This window comes from Mugil cephalus, chromosome 7 (assembly GCF_022458985.1).
Source record: "Mugil cephalus isolate CIBA_MC_2020 chromosome 7, CIBA_Mcephalus_1.1, whole genome shotgun sequence".
In the NCBI taxonomy this organism is placed as follows: Eukaryota; Metazoa; Chordata; class Actinopteri; order Mugiliformes; family Mugilidae; genus Mugil; species Mugil cephalus.
In genome coordinates, this window is record NC_061776.1 from 14,784,342 (window position 1) to 14,802,885 (window position 18,544).

General features: G+C 42.8%; 2 protein-coding genes across 3 annotated transcripts in view; both read left to right on the top strand.

The window, feature by feature from the left end:
* The first annotated feature begins 540 nt into the window (after positions 1 to 540).
* On the top strand, positions 541 to 6,703 carry LOC125011363 (NAD-dependent protein deacylase sirtuin-5, mitochondrial-like). The gene is made up of 9 exons (XM_047590544.1): positions 541 to 646; positions 1,572 to 1,676; positions 2,170 to 2,303; positions 2,490 to 2,715; positions 3,395 to 3,482; positions 3,606 to 3,659; positions 4,857 to 4,980; positions 5,513 to 5,628; positions 5,826 to 6,703. The coding sequence occupies exons 2-9, from the start codon at positions 1,577 to 1,579 to the stop codon at positions 5,893 to 5,895; spliced, it is 912 nt and encodes a 303-aa protein (XP_047446500.1). The 5' UTR covers positions 541 to 646; positions 1,572 to 1,576; the 3' UTR covers positions 5,896 to 6,703.
* Positions 6,704 to 16,383: 9,680 nt separating this feature from the next.
* LOC125011216 (adenylate cyclase type 1-like) overlaps positions 16,384 to 18,544 on the top strand; it is a 32,977-nt gene continuing 30,816 nt past the window's right edge. The window contains exon 1 of one of the 2 annotated variants that reach the window (XM_047590310.1): positions 16,384 to 17,575. In XM_047590310.1, the coding sequence (XP_047446266.1) occupies positions 16,967 to 17,575 (609 nt within the window). In that variant the 5' untranslated portion in view covers positions 16,384 to 16,966. The remainder of the gene's footprint in view (positions 17,576 to 18,544) is intronic. The other variant, XM_047590311.1, reaches the window with a different exon arrangement.

Here is an 18,544-nt window from a genome sequence, read left to right on the forward strand (position 1 = left end):
GATGATGATGGGGAGGAGGGAGTTCACACACACACACGCACACACTAGAGGGAGAGGGAGGGAGAGAGAGAGAGAGAAAGAGAGAGAGAGAGAGAGAGACGTTGTTGAATGGCATGGAGAGGAAGAAAATACACAAAGATGGCAAAATATGCGCAAATTTCTGATTGAGAGCCAAACATTAATCGACTTACTAATGTAATATCAAGTCCTTCAAAAGAAGCAGACTTACTTCTGAAATATTTTTTCTTTGCTCAGTTCAATTCAGTTTTTTTCAGATTTCTATCGTCCCACCGGAAGAACAACCACGATCAATAAAAATACAATATCAGTGGCAAAGTCATCCATGCTCCAAACCACAATTAAACTATATTTCACAATGGGCGTTTGCGTCTCTTGATATTAGATTTTTTTTCATTATTATTATTTAAATAACTTGAGAATGAATGAATCATCCTGAATGAAATGCAGTGTCGTCAGTCTGCCACTAGCCGGCGCCACTAAACCACACTGTGCGTCTTAATGCAGAGCTCGATTTACGGCATCGTGGGGCACGTTTACGGCAGCCCTTGTTAATTTCAGAGTTAGAGGTAAACAAGCTTACTGGACGTGTTTTTCTGCTCTGACAGGAGGGAGAACAGTCGGCGAGGTAAAGTTATTGGGGCAAGTTTGTTTTAATGCGCGCGTTTCCACTCGGGTTTCTGCTCGCGCGGTTTTTATTAGAGAAAGTTTTCGTGTGCCCGTTAGTTCCTGCTTAGGTGACGCCGAGCACGTCCAGATTTGGACTACAACTACCTCTATTTGTTCGATGCATGTGAAAGGGTTTACAACATGTCAGCTTAAGTAAACAGTGTCTGGTTCCCATATGTTGGCCGTTTGGTAGTAACGTGACCGACGTACAACCGCAGCAATCTAAAACTTGGCTGTAATTTCTGCAAACATGCATAATGCCTACACGTCTTTGAGGTGTAGTCCGTGCATTGTGGTTTAGCCTGGGCATCTTGTTAAACTCGTTTCGACACGTTTGTCTCTTAAGTTTGATCTGGCTCGCCCAGTTGTGCATGTGTCTTTTTTTCTTTTCTTTTGTTCATGGTCAGAAGAGACGAAGAACTGCCACCACGCTCGTGTTGCAATTGATTGTGTGCACATTCTTTTCTTTATCAGACCCAAAGTAGGCTGTCTCAGGGCTGCTGCAGTTGCAGGCTGCATTTAAATCTTGAATCTAACTGCACAGTGGCATTATATACATTTATGCAGCTTTGTGTTCATGTTCATATGTTGCAATCATACAATATAAACTGGGACCTATTGCCCCACGATTCACATTTCTCAATCCAACCCTTAAATACTCCCTTATGCATCATAACTTTAAGTAAAAGGCCTCTCTTTCATACTTGAGTTTATAAAAGTGGATTCAGTATAAAGATGAAATCATCTTTACCTGCAAGCAATTTTTATTTATTTATTTTATCTTTTTTTGAATTCTGCTGTCTATGTAAAACAAACTGCATCATATACAAATTGTGGATTTTACCCTGAATATTTTCTTTTCTTGTCTTCATCTCCTCTTACAGTCACAATGCTTCTCCAGAACCGTGCTGTAATTGCACTTGGCCTTCGCATGTGCTCCACTCATGTGACCAAAGGACCACTGGTGGACCCGGCGAGGCCTAGCACAGGTAAAGGAAAGCTATGATCATTCTTTAAGCGTTAGATGTCAGGCAGTAATGATGTTTGTGAGGAAAAAAGAAAAAAAAAACAGTGAAATGTTGGAAATTGTTTTTGTACAGTGGCGCTGTGGACCCCAGGTTAGCAAAGAAGAGTGTGATTTCACTCTATCTTCATGGCTATGTGTTAACCATAGTAGTTGTATATTGGTTAAGTGCAGAGAACAAATTCCTTGTGTGTGTGTGTGTACATATAATCATGGCAAATAGAAGCTAGTTGTAATTGTTTTTTAGTAGCACTTTTCCTTAAAAAACAGCAGTATTGTTGTATCAAGGAATTAAATGCTTATTAATGGAAAAACAAACTATTAGTTTTCTGATTAACTGAATTAAGTACTAGGAAGTACGTCATATGTATTGACCCTCACTTCTCTGGGAACATTGCTGGGCATCCAGTCCGATAATGACTCCTAATCTAATGTTCGTTTTCCTCTTATTTTCTCAGACATGACGGAATTCCGCTTAGCGTTTTCCAAAGCTAAGCACATAGCAATCATCACAGGGGCAGGTGTGAGCGCAGAGAGTGGAGTGCCGACATTCAGGGGGGAAAATGAGAAATGGAGGAAGTGGCAGTCCCAGGTAATTGATAAAGAAACAAAACACACACATGTACATGCATGTTTTTTTTAGTCTTTTTATATAACTCAAAGTTTTGTGTGTTTGTTTGAATTCAAGCTGGGGTTCAGTCGGTTTTGTAGATTTTCCTTCCTCATTGAGGTGTTGTTTTTTTTTTTTTATTTATCGTGGTTGTGCATGTATCCTCAGGACCTGGCGACTCCAGAAGCCTTCTCACGCAACCCGTCTCGCGTCTGGGAGTTCTACCATTACCGAAGGGAGCTGGCGTTCAACAAGAAGCCCAGTGCCGCCCATGTGGCCATAGCAGACTGCGAGGCGCGGCTGAGGAAGCAGGGGCGCTCTGTGGTTGTTATCACCCAGTGCGTAGACGACCTGCACCGACAGGCTGGGTCCAAACACGTTCTCAAGATCCACGGTGAGCTGGAAACATCAGTACGAAACGGCGCAGAACGAAATAGCTGTTGATTAACCTAAAGAAAAATCCACGTGAAATGCTTTATTTTATTTACATAGCACTTTTTAAAAGAAAGGGCTTCACATAAAATACCTAGACAATTGGTAAAATGTCACAAAAGAGAAAGAAAGTACAAACAAAACATAGAAGAGTGATTAAATACAATGAAACTTGGCGTAAATCACATGCACATGTGTGCGGTTACTGCTCAGATTTAGGTTTTGAAATTAAACAAATAGCTTGAGTGGGTCAGAAACACGGGATGGAAACTTTGACGGCAACTAGTGGTTTTACTGGGGTATGGAAACATCTGATTCATAGATGTTAGTTTCTCAAACAAACATCAGCCCACCGAGTTAGTCACTGTGTCAGTGGACTAAGTCCAAACGCGTCTTGCTCAAGTATTGATTCGGTCTTAAAGCAACCATTTAGTCTAGCTTTTTGTCTGGGACAAACCATGGTGAAAATGCTCCTAAAACAATAAAATCTCTCATTCATTAAATTCTCTCTCCTATTTAACAACGCGTGAGTTGGGACTAGTAGCTATTATGGCCAAAACCTTCTGAGTGGGAAGGGTTTTTTTTTGTGACTCCGAGAGGGCTAAATGAAAAGCAGCTGTGTTTTGTGTGTGTTACTGCAGGCAGTCTGACGGAGACACGCTGTGTGAGCTGTGGGCATGTGACTGTGAACAAACGCAGCCCCATATGCGCCGCCTTAAAGGACAAAGGGTACGAGTCTCTACCTCTAGAATGTACACAAGCTGATAACCATTCAGAAATGTGTAGGTTGACCCCTGCGTGGTTAACGAGTTTTTTTTTTTTTTTTTTTGTGCCCGTTCTGTTAATGTGCAGTGAACCTGGCCCAGATGTTGCTGATGCCCAGATTCCTGTGGATAAACTGCCAAGGTGGGATTATTTTCACTTCATATTAATAACGCCGAGCCAGATTTGCTAAGCTCTTTGTTCATTACTTCTCGTGCTCGCTGCAGTCAGTCAGACACAACGGCCCGAACTGCAGTTTCACCAAATTCTGTTGTTCTGTTAATTGCGTATGGGATGGTTTTACAGACCCATTTTCAGCTTGGCTGATTCTGCATTATGCATGAGCTTTTTGATTTTTTTTATATTGCGCATTATACAGGAACAGAATGCCACAACAAGAACAACACAAATCATTAACATATCACCCCAGAGGAAAAGAGATAAATAGCGAACAGAAAGTTACATTTAAATTTATAAGATCTGGTCTTGTTTTCTCCTCTTCTTTTAGTTTTTCAAATGAGAATTTAATAGTTCCTAATTCGACGATTTGTTAATGTGGTTCGCCTTTTGTGTGCAACAACCTCTGCAAGTCCCCTTATATCCTTGTGTGTGTTGTAAAGGAAGTTAAAGAAATGAAGGAAGGAGGAAAGAGGGATGCAATTAGCATAGTTGGCGATGATGTAGCCAAATATCTGAATTCTACAACACAGAAAAAAACCTCCAAGGAACAGAAAGTATAAGGGAGTTTCAATGAACTATACGAAATAAAATGTACTTATTCCACTGTGTTCTGCTCCACTTCCTCCCGTCAGCTCTTGTAGTGTATTTGTAGTTCATCACTTCATTAAGCAGCCCATATTCTTTTACATCTCCTTCTATCTTTATCAGAAATAAACCTACAGATTCTCTCATTTTTTGCCTAAGTGCTCTTATACAACACAGTGCCCACTGATTCCTTGTCCCCTCAGAGAATGCTCCTTTGCTCTGATGTAGCTATGAGCTGTTGCCCTTGTAAGTCAGCGTGAGAGCAGATGCAATGAGCCCAGTGCAAATTCTCTGCAAGTCCTCAGTGATTTACTTCATCATGCCTTTCCCTGTTTCTTAAACTTAAGTCTTCCACTTGGGGGCAGTGGTGCGCTATTAATGCCTCCTGGCTAAACCACATGGCTGAATAGTTACACATTGAGATTTGCCGAGAAAACTTGTGCTTCTTAATTTTTTTGTGAGCCTAATTCATCAGGCATATTGCTTTTTCTAGCCGCATCCCATCAGTGAATATGTCTCCGTGGTTTGTTTTGTGACACGTGTGCTATGACGCAATTAATATGCTGCTGTACCAAGGTGTGACGAAAGGGACTGCCATGGTCTGTTGAGGCCTAACGTGGTATTTTTCGGTGAGACTCTGGACTCTCACATCCTGACCAAGGTGGAAAAAGAAATGGAGATCTGTGATCTCTGTCTGGTGGTGAGTTGTCTTCATTTATTTACATGGTATGTGGGCAATGGCTTTATGTAATTTTTATTTTCCTTTTTTGTATTTCAAGCGTGTGAGTAAAGCATTTTAAAAACACAAATGACCTCCTTATATCAGGATCTAATAATGCAGTTACATTCAACAGAGGACATGCAGGCTCAGTATTCAAATTCATCCATTCATTCATTCATTACACTCGAAAAGGAGTGGGTAGAAGAAAACTTCCTACACTCATTTCTCATCATAACTAAACACAAGAAGGTTTCAAACACTTCCTCCTGTCATTTTAAATTCAAAAACCAGGACATTGAACAGACATTGTTGACTGACTAAGAGTTGGCTGTCAACTTGTGTATATTATGTATTATTAATATGTAGATAATATGTAATATGTTAAATATATGGCAACACAAAGTAACAGCATCATGTTTGTTCAGAATTCCAGACATGACGTACACTAAAGTACAGTACAGTCGATTAAAGGCTGACACTGGGGTCATTGGCCTCGTCTGTTTACCTCTAGGTGGGCACATCTTCTATCGTTTACCCGGCAGCCATGTTTGGCCCTCGGGTCGCATCCAGAGGCGTCCCGGTTGCGGAGTTCAATATAAATACAACACCAAAAACCGAGTATTTTACGTAAGTGCAACAAATGCAACCGGTGAACATATACCCCTGTATATTTACGCCGCAGTCACTCCCTTCACGTTACCCGTTGCCTTGCATCTGTCTCCTACTCCAATGTTTGTTCAACTCAACGAGTGACGATGTAACCTGCAATTCTGACCTTCGGCATTTTCTTGTTTTTCCTCCCGTGCGTGTGTGATGCCACACAGGTACCATTTCCAGGGTCCATGTGGAACTACGTTGCCTCCGGCTTTGGCACCGCACGAATCTGAGATTTAAGTGCCACCAGACTGACTTTTTTCACGCAGCAATCGGCGGCTTCACTCTGAAACAATCCAGAGCTGTGGGATTTCATAGCGGTTCTTCTAAAATCTTTTTTTTTTTTCTAAAAATCAGCCTGGTAGGGCAAAAGATGTACATAACTTAGCTTTTTCAAATTTTCAGATACTCTTAATACTTGAATATGTAGCTCACTAACTGGAATAAAGCTCCTCTGCAGCAGCTTGATGAAAGAAAGGGAATGCGCTGTGTATCAAGTCCTTTGCATAGAAAACTATTTCCGATATCAGATGGTGTTATTTCATATTAAATGCTGGTAGGGAGTGTCGCTTAGCAATATGTAACATAATCTTGTGCCTTTACAAACTGTTTACACAACCTTGACCAAATGCTTGCCACAAACCTCATCGTCACCTACAAATCAACCAATGCTGCAGAGACGTATTCAAGTGTACAGAGTCCAACGTTGACCAAGGACAAAGAAGGCTGAGAAAAAGGAGAATTCAGCTGAGCCTCTATCAGCTTCCTTGACTTCTCAGTGTCGTTTATTACGACCTTGGTCTAGTTACAAGTCGTGGATTGTTCTGATACATTTGTATACTTTTCAGTGTTTTCAAAATGAATGTATATCCAGTCACTGGATGAAAGTTAGCTGAAAATGTTAGCAGTCACTTAAAACTTTTTTTTTTCAACAGCAACCTTGTCCGCAAACTTAACGCACAATGTCTTATCACGTATTCCATTAAAACTGCCTGTGCTTTTATACAAAACATGATTATAAACATATTAAAACACTAAATGGAAATGATGATTTTGTGTCATTGGAAGTTATTTAAAAAAAAAATATATATTTTTTTTTTTTCTTCAAGTGTACTGTAGATGGCAGCATGTAGCTTTATATCCTAGACATTGCTCATATAGCAATGCTGCTCTGAGAGCGACGTAGAAAAGCAACCTTTTATCCACTTGGATTCCTCTCTTAGTATGCATGAGTGAGAGCAAACGCAGATTTAAGTACCCCAAGGCCATCAGTGAACTGTTGCGGCTGAGCCGAGCGGGGGAAACAGTATGAGGCTCAATCGCTCCGCTGTTGAAAAAGGGAAATGGTTTGGAGTGGAAACCGGTCGACACAAGGTGGTCCGCCGTGTTAGCTGATCTCATACGGGGATTTTGATAAATTGCATGTGTTGTTATTTTACAATTGATTGTGTGTGTGCTTTGTTTTGTTAAGTGGTTGCCTCTGTAGAAAAATACTTTATTCTGTCTTCCTGTTTTTGTAGGTTGCAGCTTAGTTTATAACAAAATTGTAAACTTTGGTCAGCGTCTACGTACTTTATGTCTACAAGCTGTGATGAGTTTAGAGTTTACTTTGGTTAAGCGCCGTATTTTAGATAAATGCCCCAAAATTGAAATCAGAAATTGCTGAAAATGGGAACATGCTTCTTCTCCGCTTAATCATATTCCAACAATTTGGATTTATAGTTTCATTCAGGATCCCAGCGTGCAGGTTCGGAAACACTGGCCTAGTGTGTCCTAGAGGCAAAGCTTCTGAAGTGTTTGTCTTCATTCACTGACTGGACTAATGTTGTTAAGTCATTCAGTGGAAATGAAAGAGACGGAAGGCTGGGAACAATTCAAATTAGCTGTGGAAGGTTATGTTCATTAGACGGTGTTATGTTAATGTAATGACAGTCATAAAGGAGTTTTCTCAAGAGAGGCGGGGTGAACGGTGCCTACACAGACACACACACTCACACAGGTACGTAATCCATCTTTGGTATCTCAGGGGAGTGACTTCAGGTTTGTTCATTTCATGCCCGCGGTAGTTTCATCGCTCTCATTACAAATGTTTTAGTCCATGCAGCATCGCGGCTCTGCAAAAGAAAAACAACACGAACTCGCTGCACTTGGACCTAACGGTGAAATGGCACATGTGCTGATATAATACTGGCACCGTGTCCTCTCTGGTGTTATTCTTTTTCCACCGACGCAACAATTAGCATCCAAAATCAAATCTTTCTGCCCGCCTAAAGAAGTACCTCCATCCACTAATGTATACCATGATTTGATTTCCTCATTTCCTTTTTCTACTGCCGGCGCCTCCTTTCAAAGAGAGGTAAGGCCAAGTCCCATTTGTCATGACACACACAAAAAATAAAAAAATAAAATGTACACAGAGAGGCACTTAAGAGAAATCTCAGCTGTCTTGATACAGTCATTTCTGTAGCTGACATGAGAGAGGCTGAAACAGATCAGTCAACTCTGCTCGTTCGTGAATGAATGTAGTGGGGATAAGTTCTCTCTGACCCAAAAGCCTTTCGGGTTAATAGGCTCCTCATCACTGGTGGCAGCTGTACAAATATCCCTCCATCTCTGAATGAGAAGGTAGATTGACTGGGAGATTGTGTGCATCTGTGTGTATATGCAAGCATATATTGGTTGTAATGTGAGGGCTTGTGCATGTGATTGAGTCCATGACTTATTATTCTGGCTTGGGGACAAAAAAAAAATAAAAAATGAAAAAAGCTGAGAGTGGAATGGCCTGTTGGATGAGTGTTTCGGGGTGTTTGTGCGTGTCTGTACATGTGCTTGCACCAGGGGGAAGAATGTGTTTGAAAATGTGTGTGTGTGTGTGTTGTGTGTGTGTGGGTGTGTGTGTGTGTGTGTGTGTGTGTGTGTGTGCATTGGTGTGATTTTCCTCTCTGTATGCAGACTGGCAGAAGTGTCAAACCAAACCAGGTCAGGCTGGTCGAGGAGCCGTGAACATTACACAGATACATACTGTAGCTTCTCAGTTACACAGACACTGTCAACATCTGTTAGGTTCGACATGGTTCACTCTGACGTTGCAAGACTACGGTAGCTGTTTCTTTTCAAACAGGGTTTTGTTAGCATACTACATATCTATTGTTTGAAAGTGTTTGGATAATAACTGGAGCAAGTCTGGAAGAAGTAACTCCATTTAACACAGTGTATAAAGCTGAAGGGGATGATGAACGTCCTGCCGGATTATGAAAAGAAGCTGTATTTTTATTTGTTTGACTTATGCAGGCCGGAGTTTGTCTGCTGATGCAAAAAAAAAAAAAACAGAAAGTAAGTGGAGTATTACCAACCTGTTTCAGTGCTGTTTCCCCTGAGATCAGGCACTTCCAAGTTCCATTACTTTAATTATTTAGCCAATAAAAGTTATTCTCCACTGCGTCAGCTCTTATCTCGCTGAAGGAGTTGGGTTTGTTGTGAGCAGAGGACCTTTTTTCGCGATGTGCATCTTGTCACGAAAAGGAAGGAAACCGGCGTATTAATGATGTCCCAGTTGACCATGAAAGCGACTGCAACAAAAGCATGACCTCTCCTAAGTTCCGCTTTCTCTGCTGTGACATGTCAACATGTTTCCCGACTGACTCTAAATGACTTAACCAGTCATTTAGACTTAACCAGTCATTTAGAGGTTTCCCTAAATCTGTTTACCCCATAAACCCCCAACCGAAAGTAGTTACTTTCCGTAAATAAGCATTCATTTCAACATATCATGCTCCTGTGGTGTTCCACAGGGATCCGTCTTGGGACTCTTACCCTTCCATAGCATTTCTATTAATGATGTCACAGTCACATTAGATGTGACATTGGTTCATGCCTGTGAACCAGCATGCTGTCTTTACTGTGATGAGTCACAATGTCCGCTGTGAAAAAGTTCTGGGTTTTTTTTGTTTTTTGTTTTTTTGAATTTGCTTACTTGGCCAGACAATCTTGAAGCTGTGTTGGTAATGGTATTCCGTAACTAGGCATTAATTGCACTTTATCACAATGGAGATTGGTTTTACAGGGATCTACCTTAAGTTGCCATATTACAGATTTGGAGGTAAACAGAAGAATAAGAAATAGGTGAATGTATTAATATTTCAGTAAATTAATATTTTCTATTTTTATGGTGTCCTGTGGTCTATGATGGACTGGTGACTTGTCCCGGGTGTACACCACTTCTCCCCCAAGGCTCCAGCTCCCTGCGGCTCTCTGCAGGAAAGGCAGTTATAGGTAATGGATGTATGGTATCTTGTTTTGTGAATATCTGTTCTAGCAAGTGTCCTATTAGTTCACACTGATAATGATCAAATGAATGCAAAGAAACCATAAATATATTATATGCTCAAATTCAATAATTGAATCATTGGCATTTAAAGAAAATACAGGAGTAATCTTTAAACTAACTGTGTGATTTAGAGTGGAGCAGACTAGCAGGGGCTTATGAAGGCCTAGGTATGTTCTATTTATAGCAGCTGTCAATTCACAACCCCAGACACTGGTGCTTGTGTCGCCTGCATGCAAACTCATGCACACACACTAAAAGCACATACCCTCGGTGCTAGCAACCCATACTAATCTCCTCCTTGACCTTTCCTGGAACTCTGTATATTTAACCAACTTGGCTGCGATACCAAAGCTCTACAGTTAATCTATTTGTTGCTACGAAAACTGCTTCACAGTGTCGCTAATCACGCTCCCCCACCCCCATTCTCCCACCCTTCTTTTAAAGACCCGAATGCCCCTCCCTACGGTGTCGATGTTCCCACACAGAGACAAACAATGAACAATGTGTGAGGAAAAACATTTTCACATACATACAGTACATACCGAGGTGTCTTTCTCCCCACTCACAATACATCCCTGAATGATGCTGATGCTGGTGCTTCCAGGTAGCCTGATTAGGAGGGAGTTGTTGTTTGAGACAGGCTGAGATAGGGGCTCAGGTGCAAGCTAATCTGCTCTAACCCTGCACTAATTAGGATCAAGGCTAGCGGCCACTTTCGCCTGGTTATTGATCACAGGCCCTGCCTCACTCAGAGAGGTATTTGGCTCCTATGAGAACAGCAGCACAGGGCACACATATAAGAGGAAGCTCTGCCCTCCCTGCCTGCTGAATGTTGTTTGTGTCTTTGAAATTCAATATCCAGTTCCTATTCAACATCAGGCCTTTCCAAGTGTTGTTGAGTCTCGGTTAGGCCTCCAATCAGCCTGCTCTATTTTTTGCCTGTTTCCTAGATCTGACCTACTCAATATTCATTACATAGGTGTCTGTTGACCAGCATCACAGGCATCTCCATCTGTCTCTGTCTCTTGCTACCTCTGATTTATGCCACCACGTCTGTCTCATTTACTTCCTTTGTTGTTTCACTTGAGCTGACATATAGTAGGCTTTGCTTGGATACACTGTCCATCAAGCAGTGTAGTGATTTCTGTATTATCTGGTTGACTCTACCTTTCCAAGAGGATCAGATAAAGTAAAGCTGGTCAGTATATACACTGACCAGCCACAACAATTAAACCAATGACAGGTGAAGTGAATGACATTGATCGTCTCAGTAGAGTGCACATGTTACTTAGACACAAGTGTTTTTGCTGACCGGGCTCAAAAAACATGAAAACTATAACAGGAAAAATGTCGACCCGGCCCATCCCACTGTTAACATCGTGGTGCCACGGGACACCACAGGGCACCCTCAGAAGACCCGTGTCCATTCCCAGACTAATCAGAGCTGTTTTAGAGACACAAGGGAGATAGACACAATATTAGACATTTGGTTTTAATGTTGTGGCCGATCGGTATATTTTTAAAAGGGTGGTAGTTTAGTTTCTTTGAATGAGTACTGCATCTATAGTCAGTGTATCACTTTAGTCACGTATTTCAAAAGTTCAATCAAAGAGTCTTAAATTTTAGTGTGAGGTGCAAACAGTCTGACCTTTGACCTACTAAAAGGACTTTTACGAATCTCAGTTGAATTTGACAATCCCATTTCTAATAGGGACTTAACTATTCTCCATAGAATAAATTTTGTGGACACTCACACCAGTTGACTTAAACGTATATATACTTTGTCAGTTGCCTCTGCACATACAGCAGACAATAAGAATTGTCATTTGTTTAGCTACCTTTAGTTTGTCTGTGTAAATGTAAGTCTTCAATTCACTCCTGTTAGCTTAGATGTTGCACCAATAGTTCTGTGAAGTTTGATTAGCTTTAAATATATATATATTCTGGTTTCATTACAAAAAACATGTCTTAACTTTGTAGTTTTGACAATATTTTCTACTGTAACAATAAAATAAATGGCTTTTTATTAAGGTTAGAGGCGTGTGTGACAGTGTAGTTGTGTAGATGTTCTCCAACAGCATATACCAGGCTTTAGGCAGGCAGCCAGAAATAATAAGTTGTTATAAATTAAAGTTTACTTGCTCATTTGCTAGCACATTAGCCTTCTCAAAGGTTCCACAGTACTTGTGCAGTAAGCAGATTTTTTTATTTTTATTTTTTGTGACACCTCTGTCCCCTTTTCTCTCTTTGTTTCCATCCACGCATATGTGTGTGTTTTTGTCTCCCTCTCTCCTTCTGTCGGCCTCCGCCTGCCGTGTCTTTCTCTGTCACCTACCTCATGTGCTGCGACACTTCAGGCTCACTCTCTAGATCCAGCGGGGCACGTGCTACTTTGGAAGGCAGCCATCGTGGGAGGGGACAAGGCACATGGACCGGACACACAAACACACATGCACGCACGCACGCGCACGCACGCACGAACGCACCGCCTCTCCCAGATTACTTGAACTATCACAAGCTTTAAGAGGATTTCACAATGGGAGGCTGCTGCACTTGAATCTCATGCACCTGATGGCTATTGATCCATCCCAAGCTCGCACACCGCAAACGCATGCGAAACAAACACAGTTGTTGCTCCTTGTCGTCGTGAACCGGCTCGCTCGCTGGTTCGTTTCTCATCGTGTTGTGTGCGTCGGAGGTAGTCTGCCCCCTTAAATTTCACAGTCGGCCTGAATGACGAGGTTTATTTGTCGGACGGGGAGCATCCCAACATTAATCCATGCATAATTAAAAAGAGATTAATACACAAACGAAAGAAAATCCGAACGATCAGTTTCCTTCCAGGCAGCTATTTAAATAAATCTATCTCTAAACAGTATACGCGCGCTTATTAGCAATGCTGATGTGAGTGGAAGATTAGAGGGCCGCTGTTGTCTGCGGCGGCGCAGACGCCGAGTGAGTCCCTCCGATGTGTACGCTGATAAGCAAAAGGTTGCAATCAGCAAGCTGTCATGTGAGAAAATGAAATAATAAGATGTGCGCTGTTAGGAAAGTACTCCCTCTGGGTTGCATTGCACCGTAACACATTATGTGTTGTGTCTGCCTGTCGCTGTAAGATGTAATACGCAAGACGCTGAACTTTGACACAAATTATCGATTTCCGCCGAAGCTACTTTTAAAAATAATTCCACCTCTCACTCCATCATAGTATTGGAAGGAAAGGCTGTAGACCATTCAGGAAGGAAAATAAATCTTTCTATTGTATTCTAGTTACAACCTCAAAAGGATTTCTTAGTCCCCCGGTGATGTTAATGCACTGATCCCAAATCAATATTTATAAAAAAATAAATAAATATGTAAAATTAAATTAATACACAGGCCACATGTCTCCAGTCGTTACAGGAATCATTGATGTTGTTTGGACGGGACCCTGAAAGCAGCACAGCAATAAGTGGCTGTCAACCTTTTTATGCTTTTGTCCGTCTACTCGAGAATTCATCTGTGACAAGTAATCTCAGCGAAACAAGTTTACGCGTGTGTTTACACAGCGATTTACATCGGTATATATTAAAAAGAATTGCTGCGTGACCTTGAAACGACACCAGCTAGCAAATTAGATCTGAATGATAGGATTCTGGGATAACACAGCATCTGCGTTTTGTGGCCGCGACATGAAAGGATGCAAGTGAAGGAATGAAGGATAAGCTTATGTTTTTCTTTCAGCCCCCTGAGTACAGTTTTGATTTTGTAATTATGACCTTACTGTTGTTTTCAGCCCTGACAAAGGGAGTTCTTCCGGTTCTCGCTCAAGGCTGCATTTGGGCTCGAAGCCTATATGAGAACTAGCTGACTTGTGGCCACATTTGATTTATGCTTTGCATTTTATTTCATAACTAAAGGAAAGTAAATAGATTCATCACCACGTTATGAAATCAATGTAACAGAATATCACACGCGTGGATCTCCCACTTTTGTAGCTGGTGCATTTTTATCTTATCTGTCCAACATGTTGCCTTTTTCTCTGGGGTGCACACACCTGATTCGGAGATAAACCTGCCGCTTTTTTTTTTTTTTTTTTTTTTCTTAGCACATTTTAATTACGGCTGACATTAGCTAATTCACAACATGCGTTTCCAGTCCCTCTTGGGTGGTTCTTGGCGGCTTCATTTGCTGGTGTTGAGCCAATGTGTCTGTGATTACAAGACCGGCAATGCTTCAGCCACATCTGGACGCTGGTGGGATTTGTCGGCCGCTGGGCTATCATTACAGATGATCACTTGATGACAGCAGAGTGTAAAGCGCTGTTTCAGACAGAAGCAGCAGAACATTCATCTCTGATCATTTTTATCGTCCTGTAGGTCTCCTGAACCAAACCGCTGGTGCGGGAGCTTCATCAGATTCTCAAATGCACCACTTGTTAGAGAGCTGACATTAGTCACTGGTTAATTTAAGTCTCTGTTTAAGCCCTTTATAAACTCGAGCTGTTAAGATCTCCTGTTTGCTATATATACATTATTGGAAGGATGCAATAGAAATGACATGTGGCAACGAGTACTTGAATTGCTCCGGAGAGCTCAAGCTGTTGAGTCATCGAGCTGTTATTCAAATAACACATTCTGCAATGTAAATATAAGTCGGACATGTAATCAGTTTTACTTCATGTCAGATGCTGAGCCGTTTCACGTCTCGTTCTCTGTGCAATGAAATAGACACAAAGACAGACAGACGCGGAGGAAGGTGATTTTTAGTGGAGAGGTATGCAGCAGGAAGCTGACTGCTGTCTCCTTGTCCAATGTCCTTGGAGTACAGCTTTGTGGTGTGAACTCCCATAAGACCTCTCTTTGTTCTCAGAAGATGAGTGCTGGCAGAATGTGACCGTGCACTTACACCTGAAGCCATCAAAAGCAGAGGGAAATAACACATTTTATACCGTGTGATGGCTCTGCCCTTATCCTTCGATGTGCCTGGCCACAAACAGGCCAAGAGGTCCTCCTGAACGGACCGCACTCCTTCACTTAAATGTGAAAAAAAAAAAAAAAAAAACACTACAAGATCCTCAAACCTCCACGTGCTGCTTCATAAACAGCAGATTGATGGTTCTGATTTTCAGCGAGTTTGAATGTTTGTCTCGGAGACATCTTACTAAACTGGAAAAAACCCCAGCAGTGTTCATTATTGAGATTAATTTAGGAGGTGCTACACAAGGAAAATATTGAAATATTGATCAAGGCGGTGACAGAAAATCAGTGCCAGATTAATTACTCCCCGGTCGACAAACTGTAAACAGCGTCACCGTTAGTTTCATTTGCATATCACCTTCTGTGAGAGGAGGCCGCTGGCAGGTTTCCTTCCGAGCGTTGTCGTTACACGTCAGCTAATAAAGTCTAGTGAAAAGTGACTAGAGGAAAAGCCTCGCAGATAAGACAGAAAAGCAGGCTGCGGGCAACTGTCCTACATCCTGTGTCCCACATCTTGATAACACAGACATGAGACTGGCAGGCACACAAGAAGGAAAGGTGAAGTCACCGTCGTGGACGCGGCATCCTGCTGAATATATCCGTTTTAAGTCCCCCCACTTTCAGGGATTTTTTGTTTTTGCTTGAATGCCTTTGTTTGCATTTTAACAAAGAAGGGAATAAAGATATTTATTTGCTTTAGAGACGGATTTTTTCCCCCCTGACAACTGTCAGCGTCAATAGCTCGGCGTTAGAATGCAGCATGCTCAAATGTCTCTTCTTCAAATGTCAAATGATTTGCTTTGATGTGTCTCAGTGGCCGTACCAGCCTTTTTATAGAACGCCGTTTCCTATTTTTTTTTTTTTTTTGGTCTCAGAATTTTGGTAGGCTGCCAAATACTTTACTTCTCCGTTTCTATTTTCTCCCCTTCCATTTCACTCTCTTTGTTTACCTGTCACACTGTATAAACTCATTCCATACTCGCGGTGGATCGGCGAAAGCCGGAACACCAACAGCTGAGAGAGACGGAGAGAAAGAGAGAGATGGAAACAGGAGGCATGTGAGTGTCCGGGTAGCACAGTGGAGTGCTGGACTTTGGCATGGGCCATCCATCTGTCACTTTCTTACACCCTTTCTGGCGCTGACAGGTCATGGCAATGGCAGCCTGTGACGGATGACTAATCTTCGCCTGGTAATGAATGAGACACCAGCCCCCTGAAAGCCAAAAGGGTGCGGATGGTGAGGGTGTCTGCTGCCTCTCTGGCAACACACAAGTCTTATGATGAATGGTATGCAATCATGTTATCCTGTCTGTGCCAAGCAAATACAGTAGCTGCCAGATTATGAGCGTCTCCAGTGAGAATTTTATGAATCATGGTCTGAGGACAGAGAGCTTCTCCCTCTCCTCTTCCTCCTCCCTGCCAATGCATGCGTGTGAGCAAAGGACGCAGAGGAAGCAAGGGCTCAAATGAATCAGTAAATTAGATTGCTTTAATGATGGAAACATGTGCAGGTGGGAATAAAGGAGACACTTCCATTATGAATAATGCATGCCCTGTTCTGTCAGACTGACGGGCTCTGGAGCAGCACTAGTCAAATCGTCTTGGCTGTGTGTGTTGAGTAGCTGAGACCTGTCTTATCTTCACCTCATAATGCGCAGGCGTGATCCTATCTGAGCCTCGCAGGAAAAAAAAAAAAAAAAAAAAAAAAGCTGTTATCATCAGAACTAGGCGTCGTGTTCGCGCCGCTCTTCATGTGGCGCTCAATGCTAAGATTTTTGGATATTTTGCAGATCGTCTTCAAAGACAGCGGGGAAATGAAGGTTTGCTCGCAGGCTGATCTTTCCGAACAACACAGTCCAACCTGTGGATAGTGCGGAGCGCGTCTGTGGCCACCGGCCAGTCTCCGCTATCTGGGACGCTCTGCCGTCAGCCTGCTGTGCGCGTCTTTTTGCCGTTGGCTCCGGTCTGTGTCGGCGTGGGCATCCGGTGTTCCGTTCGAGCCAAGCCGTGAGCAGGTATTCAGTTTATGAATGGCACTGACATGGAGGAAATACCGTTTCAGAAAGTCAAAACCAGGCGGAAGAGAAGTCACTGTCCACCGGGCGTCCCTTTGACCACCATCGTGTGCGAGGACGAGTTCGACTGCAAGGAACTCGAGTCCCTCTTCCAGAACTACAACCTGAAGCTGGAGCAGACGTCCACCCTCAAAGCCCTGGCCGTGCTCATCTTCATGTCCTCGACGCTGGCCGTGGTGGAGTTGCTGTCCGGCCCCAGCCTCACCATCTCCAAGGGGTCCCATCCGGTCCACTGTGTCATCTTCGTGTCCCTGTTCATCGTAACTAATGTCAAGTACCTGCAAGTGACTCAGCTTCAACAGATTGTCAACCTGACGCTGCTCTTCGGCTTCACTTTCTCCTTCCTCTGCTGCCCCTTCTCCCTGGGCGCGATGGGCATGGAGCCCCCGACGTCCCCCGAGCAGGGCATGTGGCAGCTCATCCTGGTCACCTTCGTCGCCTACGCGCTGCTACCTGTTCGGACGCTCTTGGCCGTTTTGTTGGGAATATTGGTGTCCATCTCGCATTTGATTGTGACCGCCACCTCTGTCACGGTGAAAACCCAGAAACTCTGGAGAACGGTGAGTACGTCCTCGCACTGCGGTCACGGTGTCTTTTACAATTAGCCTGCCTATAATTACGATCATAATTTCAATATTATCTGCACCCCCGCGTGCAGCAGAGTGTGCAACACGGAGCCCGGGCACAAGCACACAATTTAGACGTCAGTTCAGCACCAAGGACAGCTCCCCGTGGTTAGACTTGATGGGCTTTGCTGAGGCTTTGATCAAATCTGACAAAAGCAATAACACACTCTTTTCAGAAGAGACCTGCTTTGGTTACAAAAAGAGAGGAGTCAGATCGTGTCAGCTCAGTCAGGAAGAAGATTGCTAGATCCCAACTTCGGACACACAGCGAGAGAATTTCTTTTCGCATACTTTTTCCTCCCAGAGTAAATTAGCATGCATGCAACAACACATTTATTCATATTGGGTGATAGTTGGTCTGCTGCATAGGCTGTGGTGCTGCATAGCTGTAGGCCCAGAGTAAAGAAAACAAACAGAGAGAGGGGGGGAAATGAATAAGCAAAACAGTCTGTGTGCTCATTCCTTGTGGATGTGATTCAGTCCCAAAGGCTGGAAATGAAGAACTGGAGTGACACCCAGCTAGCACCAGAAGTAGGGCAAACTGGAGCAACACACACACACCATTTTTTTTGCTACACTATATGCTTCAGTTATGAAAAAGAGGGCAAAGTCATGCATGTCATTTCAGAGCTGAAACAGAAATTGGTACACCACACTCTGTATATTTGTATCTTTTTTTTTTTTATCTTCTGTCACAGTGAAACACACGCTCACATTTCTGACTGCCATCAGGTGTGAGGAAAGCAGATATGTCAAATCAGTCAAACCCTCCAGGGGTAATGGAACATTTCTGCCTACGTGCACCGTATGACATGAAGATTGCGCAGTTCTTGGAAATGAAATTGAGATTTGATCAGTTTATCACACCCTCGGATGGTGACAGCGCGCTCGCAGAGGAGATTG

Bases quoted from the DNA above. Each gene is read 5' to 3' on its own strand.
- LOC125011363 (XM_047590544.1), top strand. From the start codon at position 1,577: ATGCTTCTCCAGAACCGTGCTGTAATTGCACTTGGCCTTCGCATGTGC. The intron at 3,483-3,605 runs GTACGAGTCTCT...GTTAATGTGCAG, and splicing joins GCCGCCTTAAAGGACAAAGG to TGAACCTGGCCCAGATGTTG. The intron at 5,629-5,825 runs GTAAGTGCAACA...GATGCCACACAG, and splicing joins CCAAAAACCGAGTATTTTAC to GTACCATTTCCAGGGTCCAT.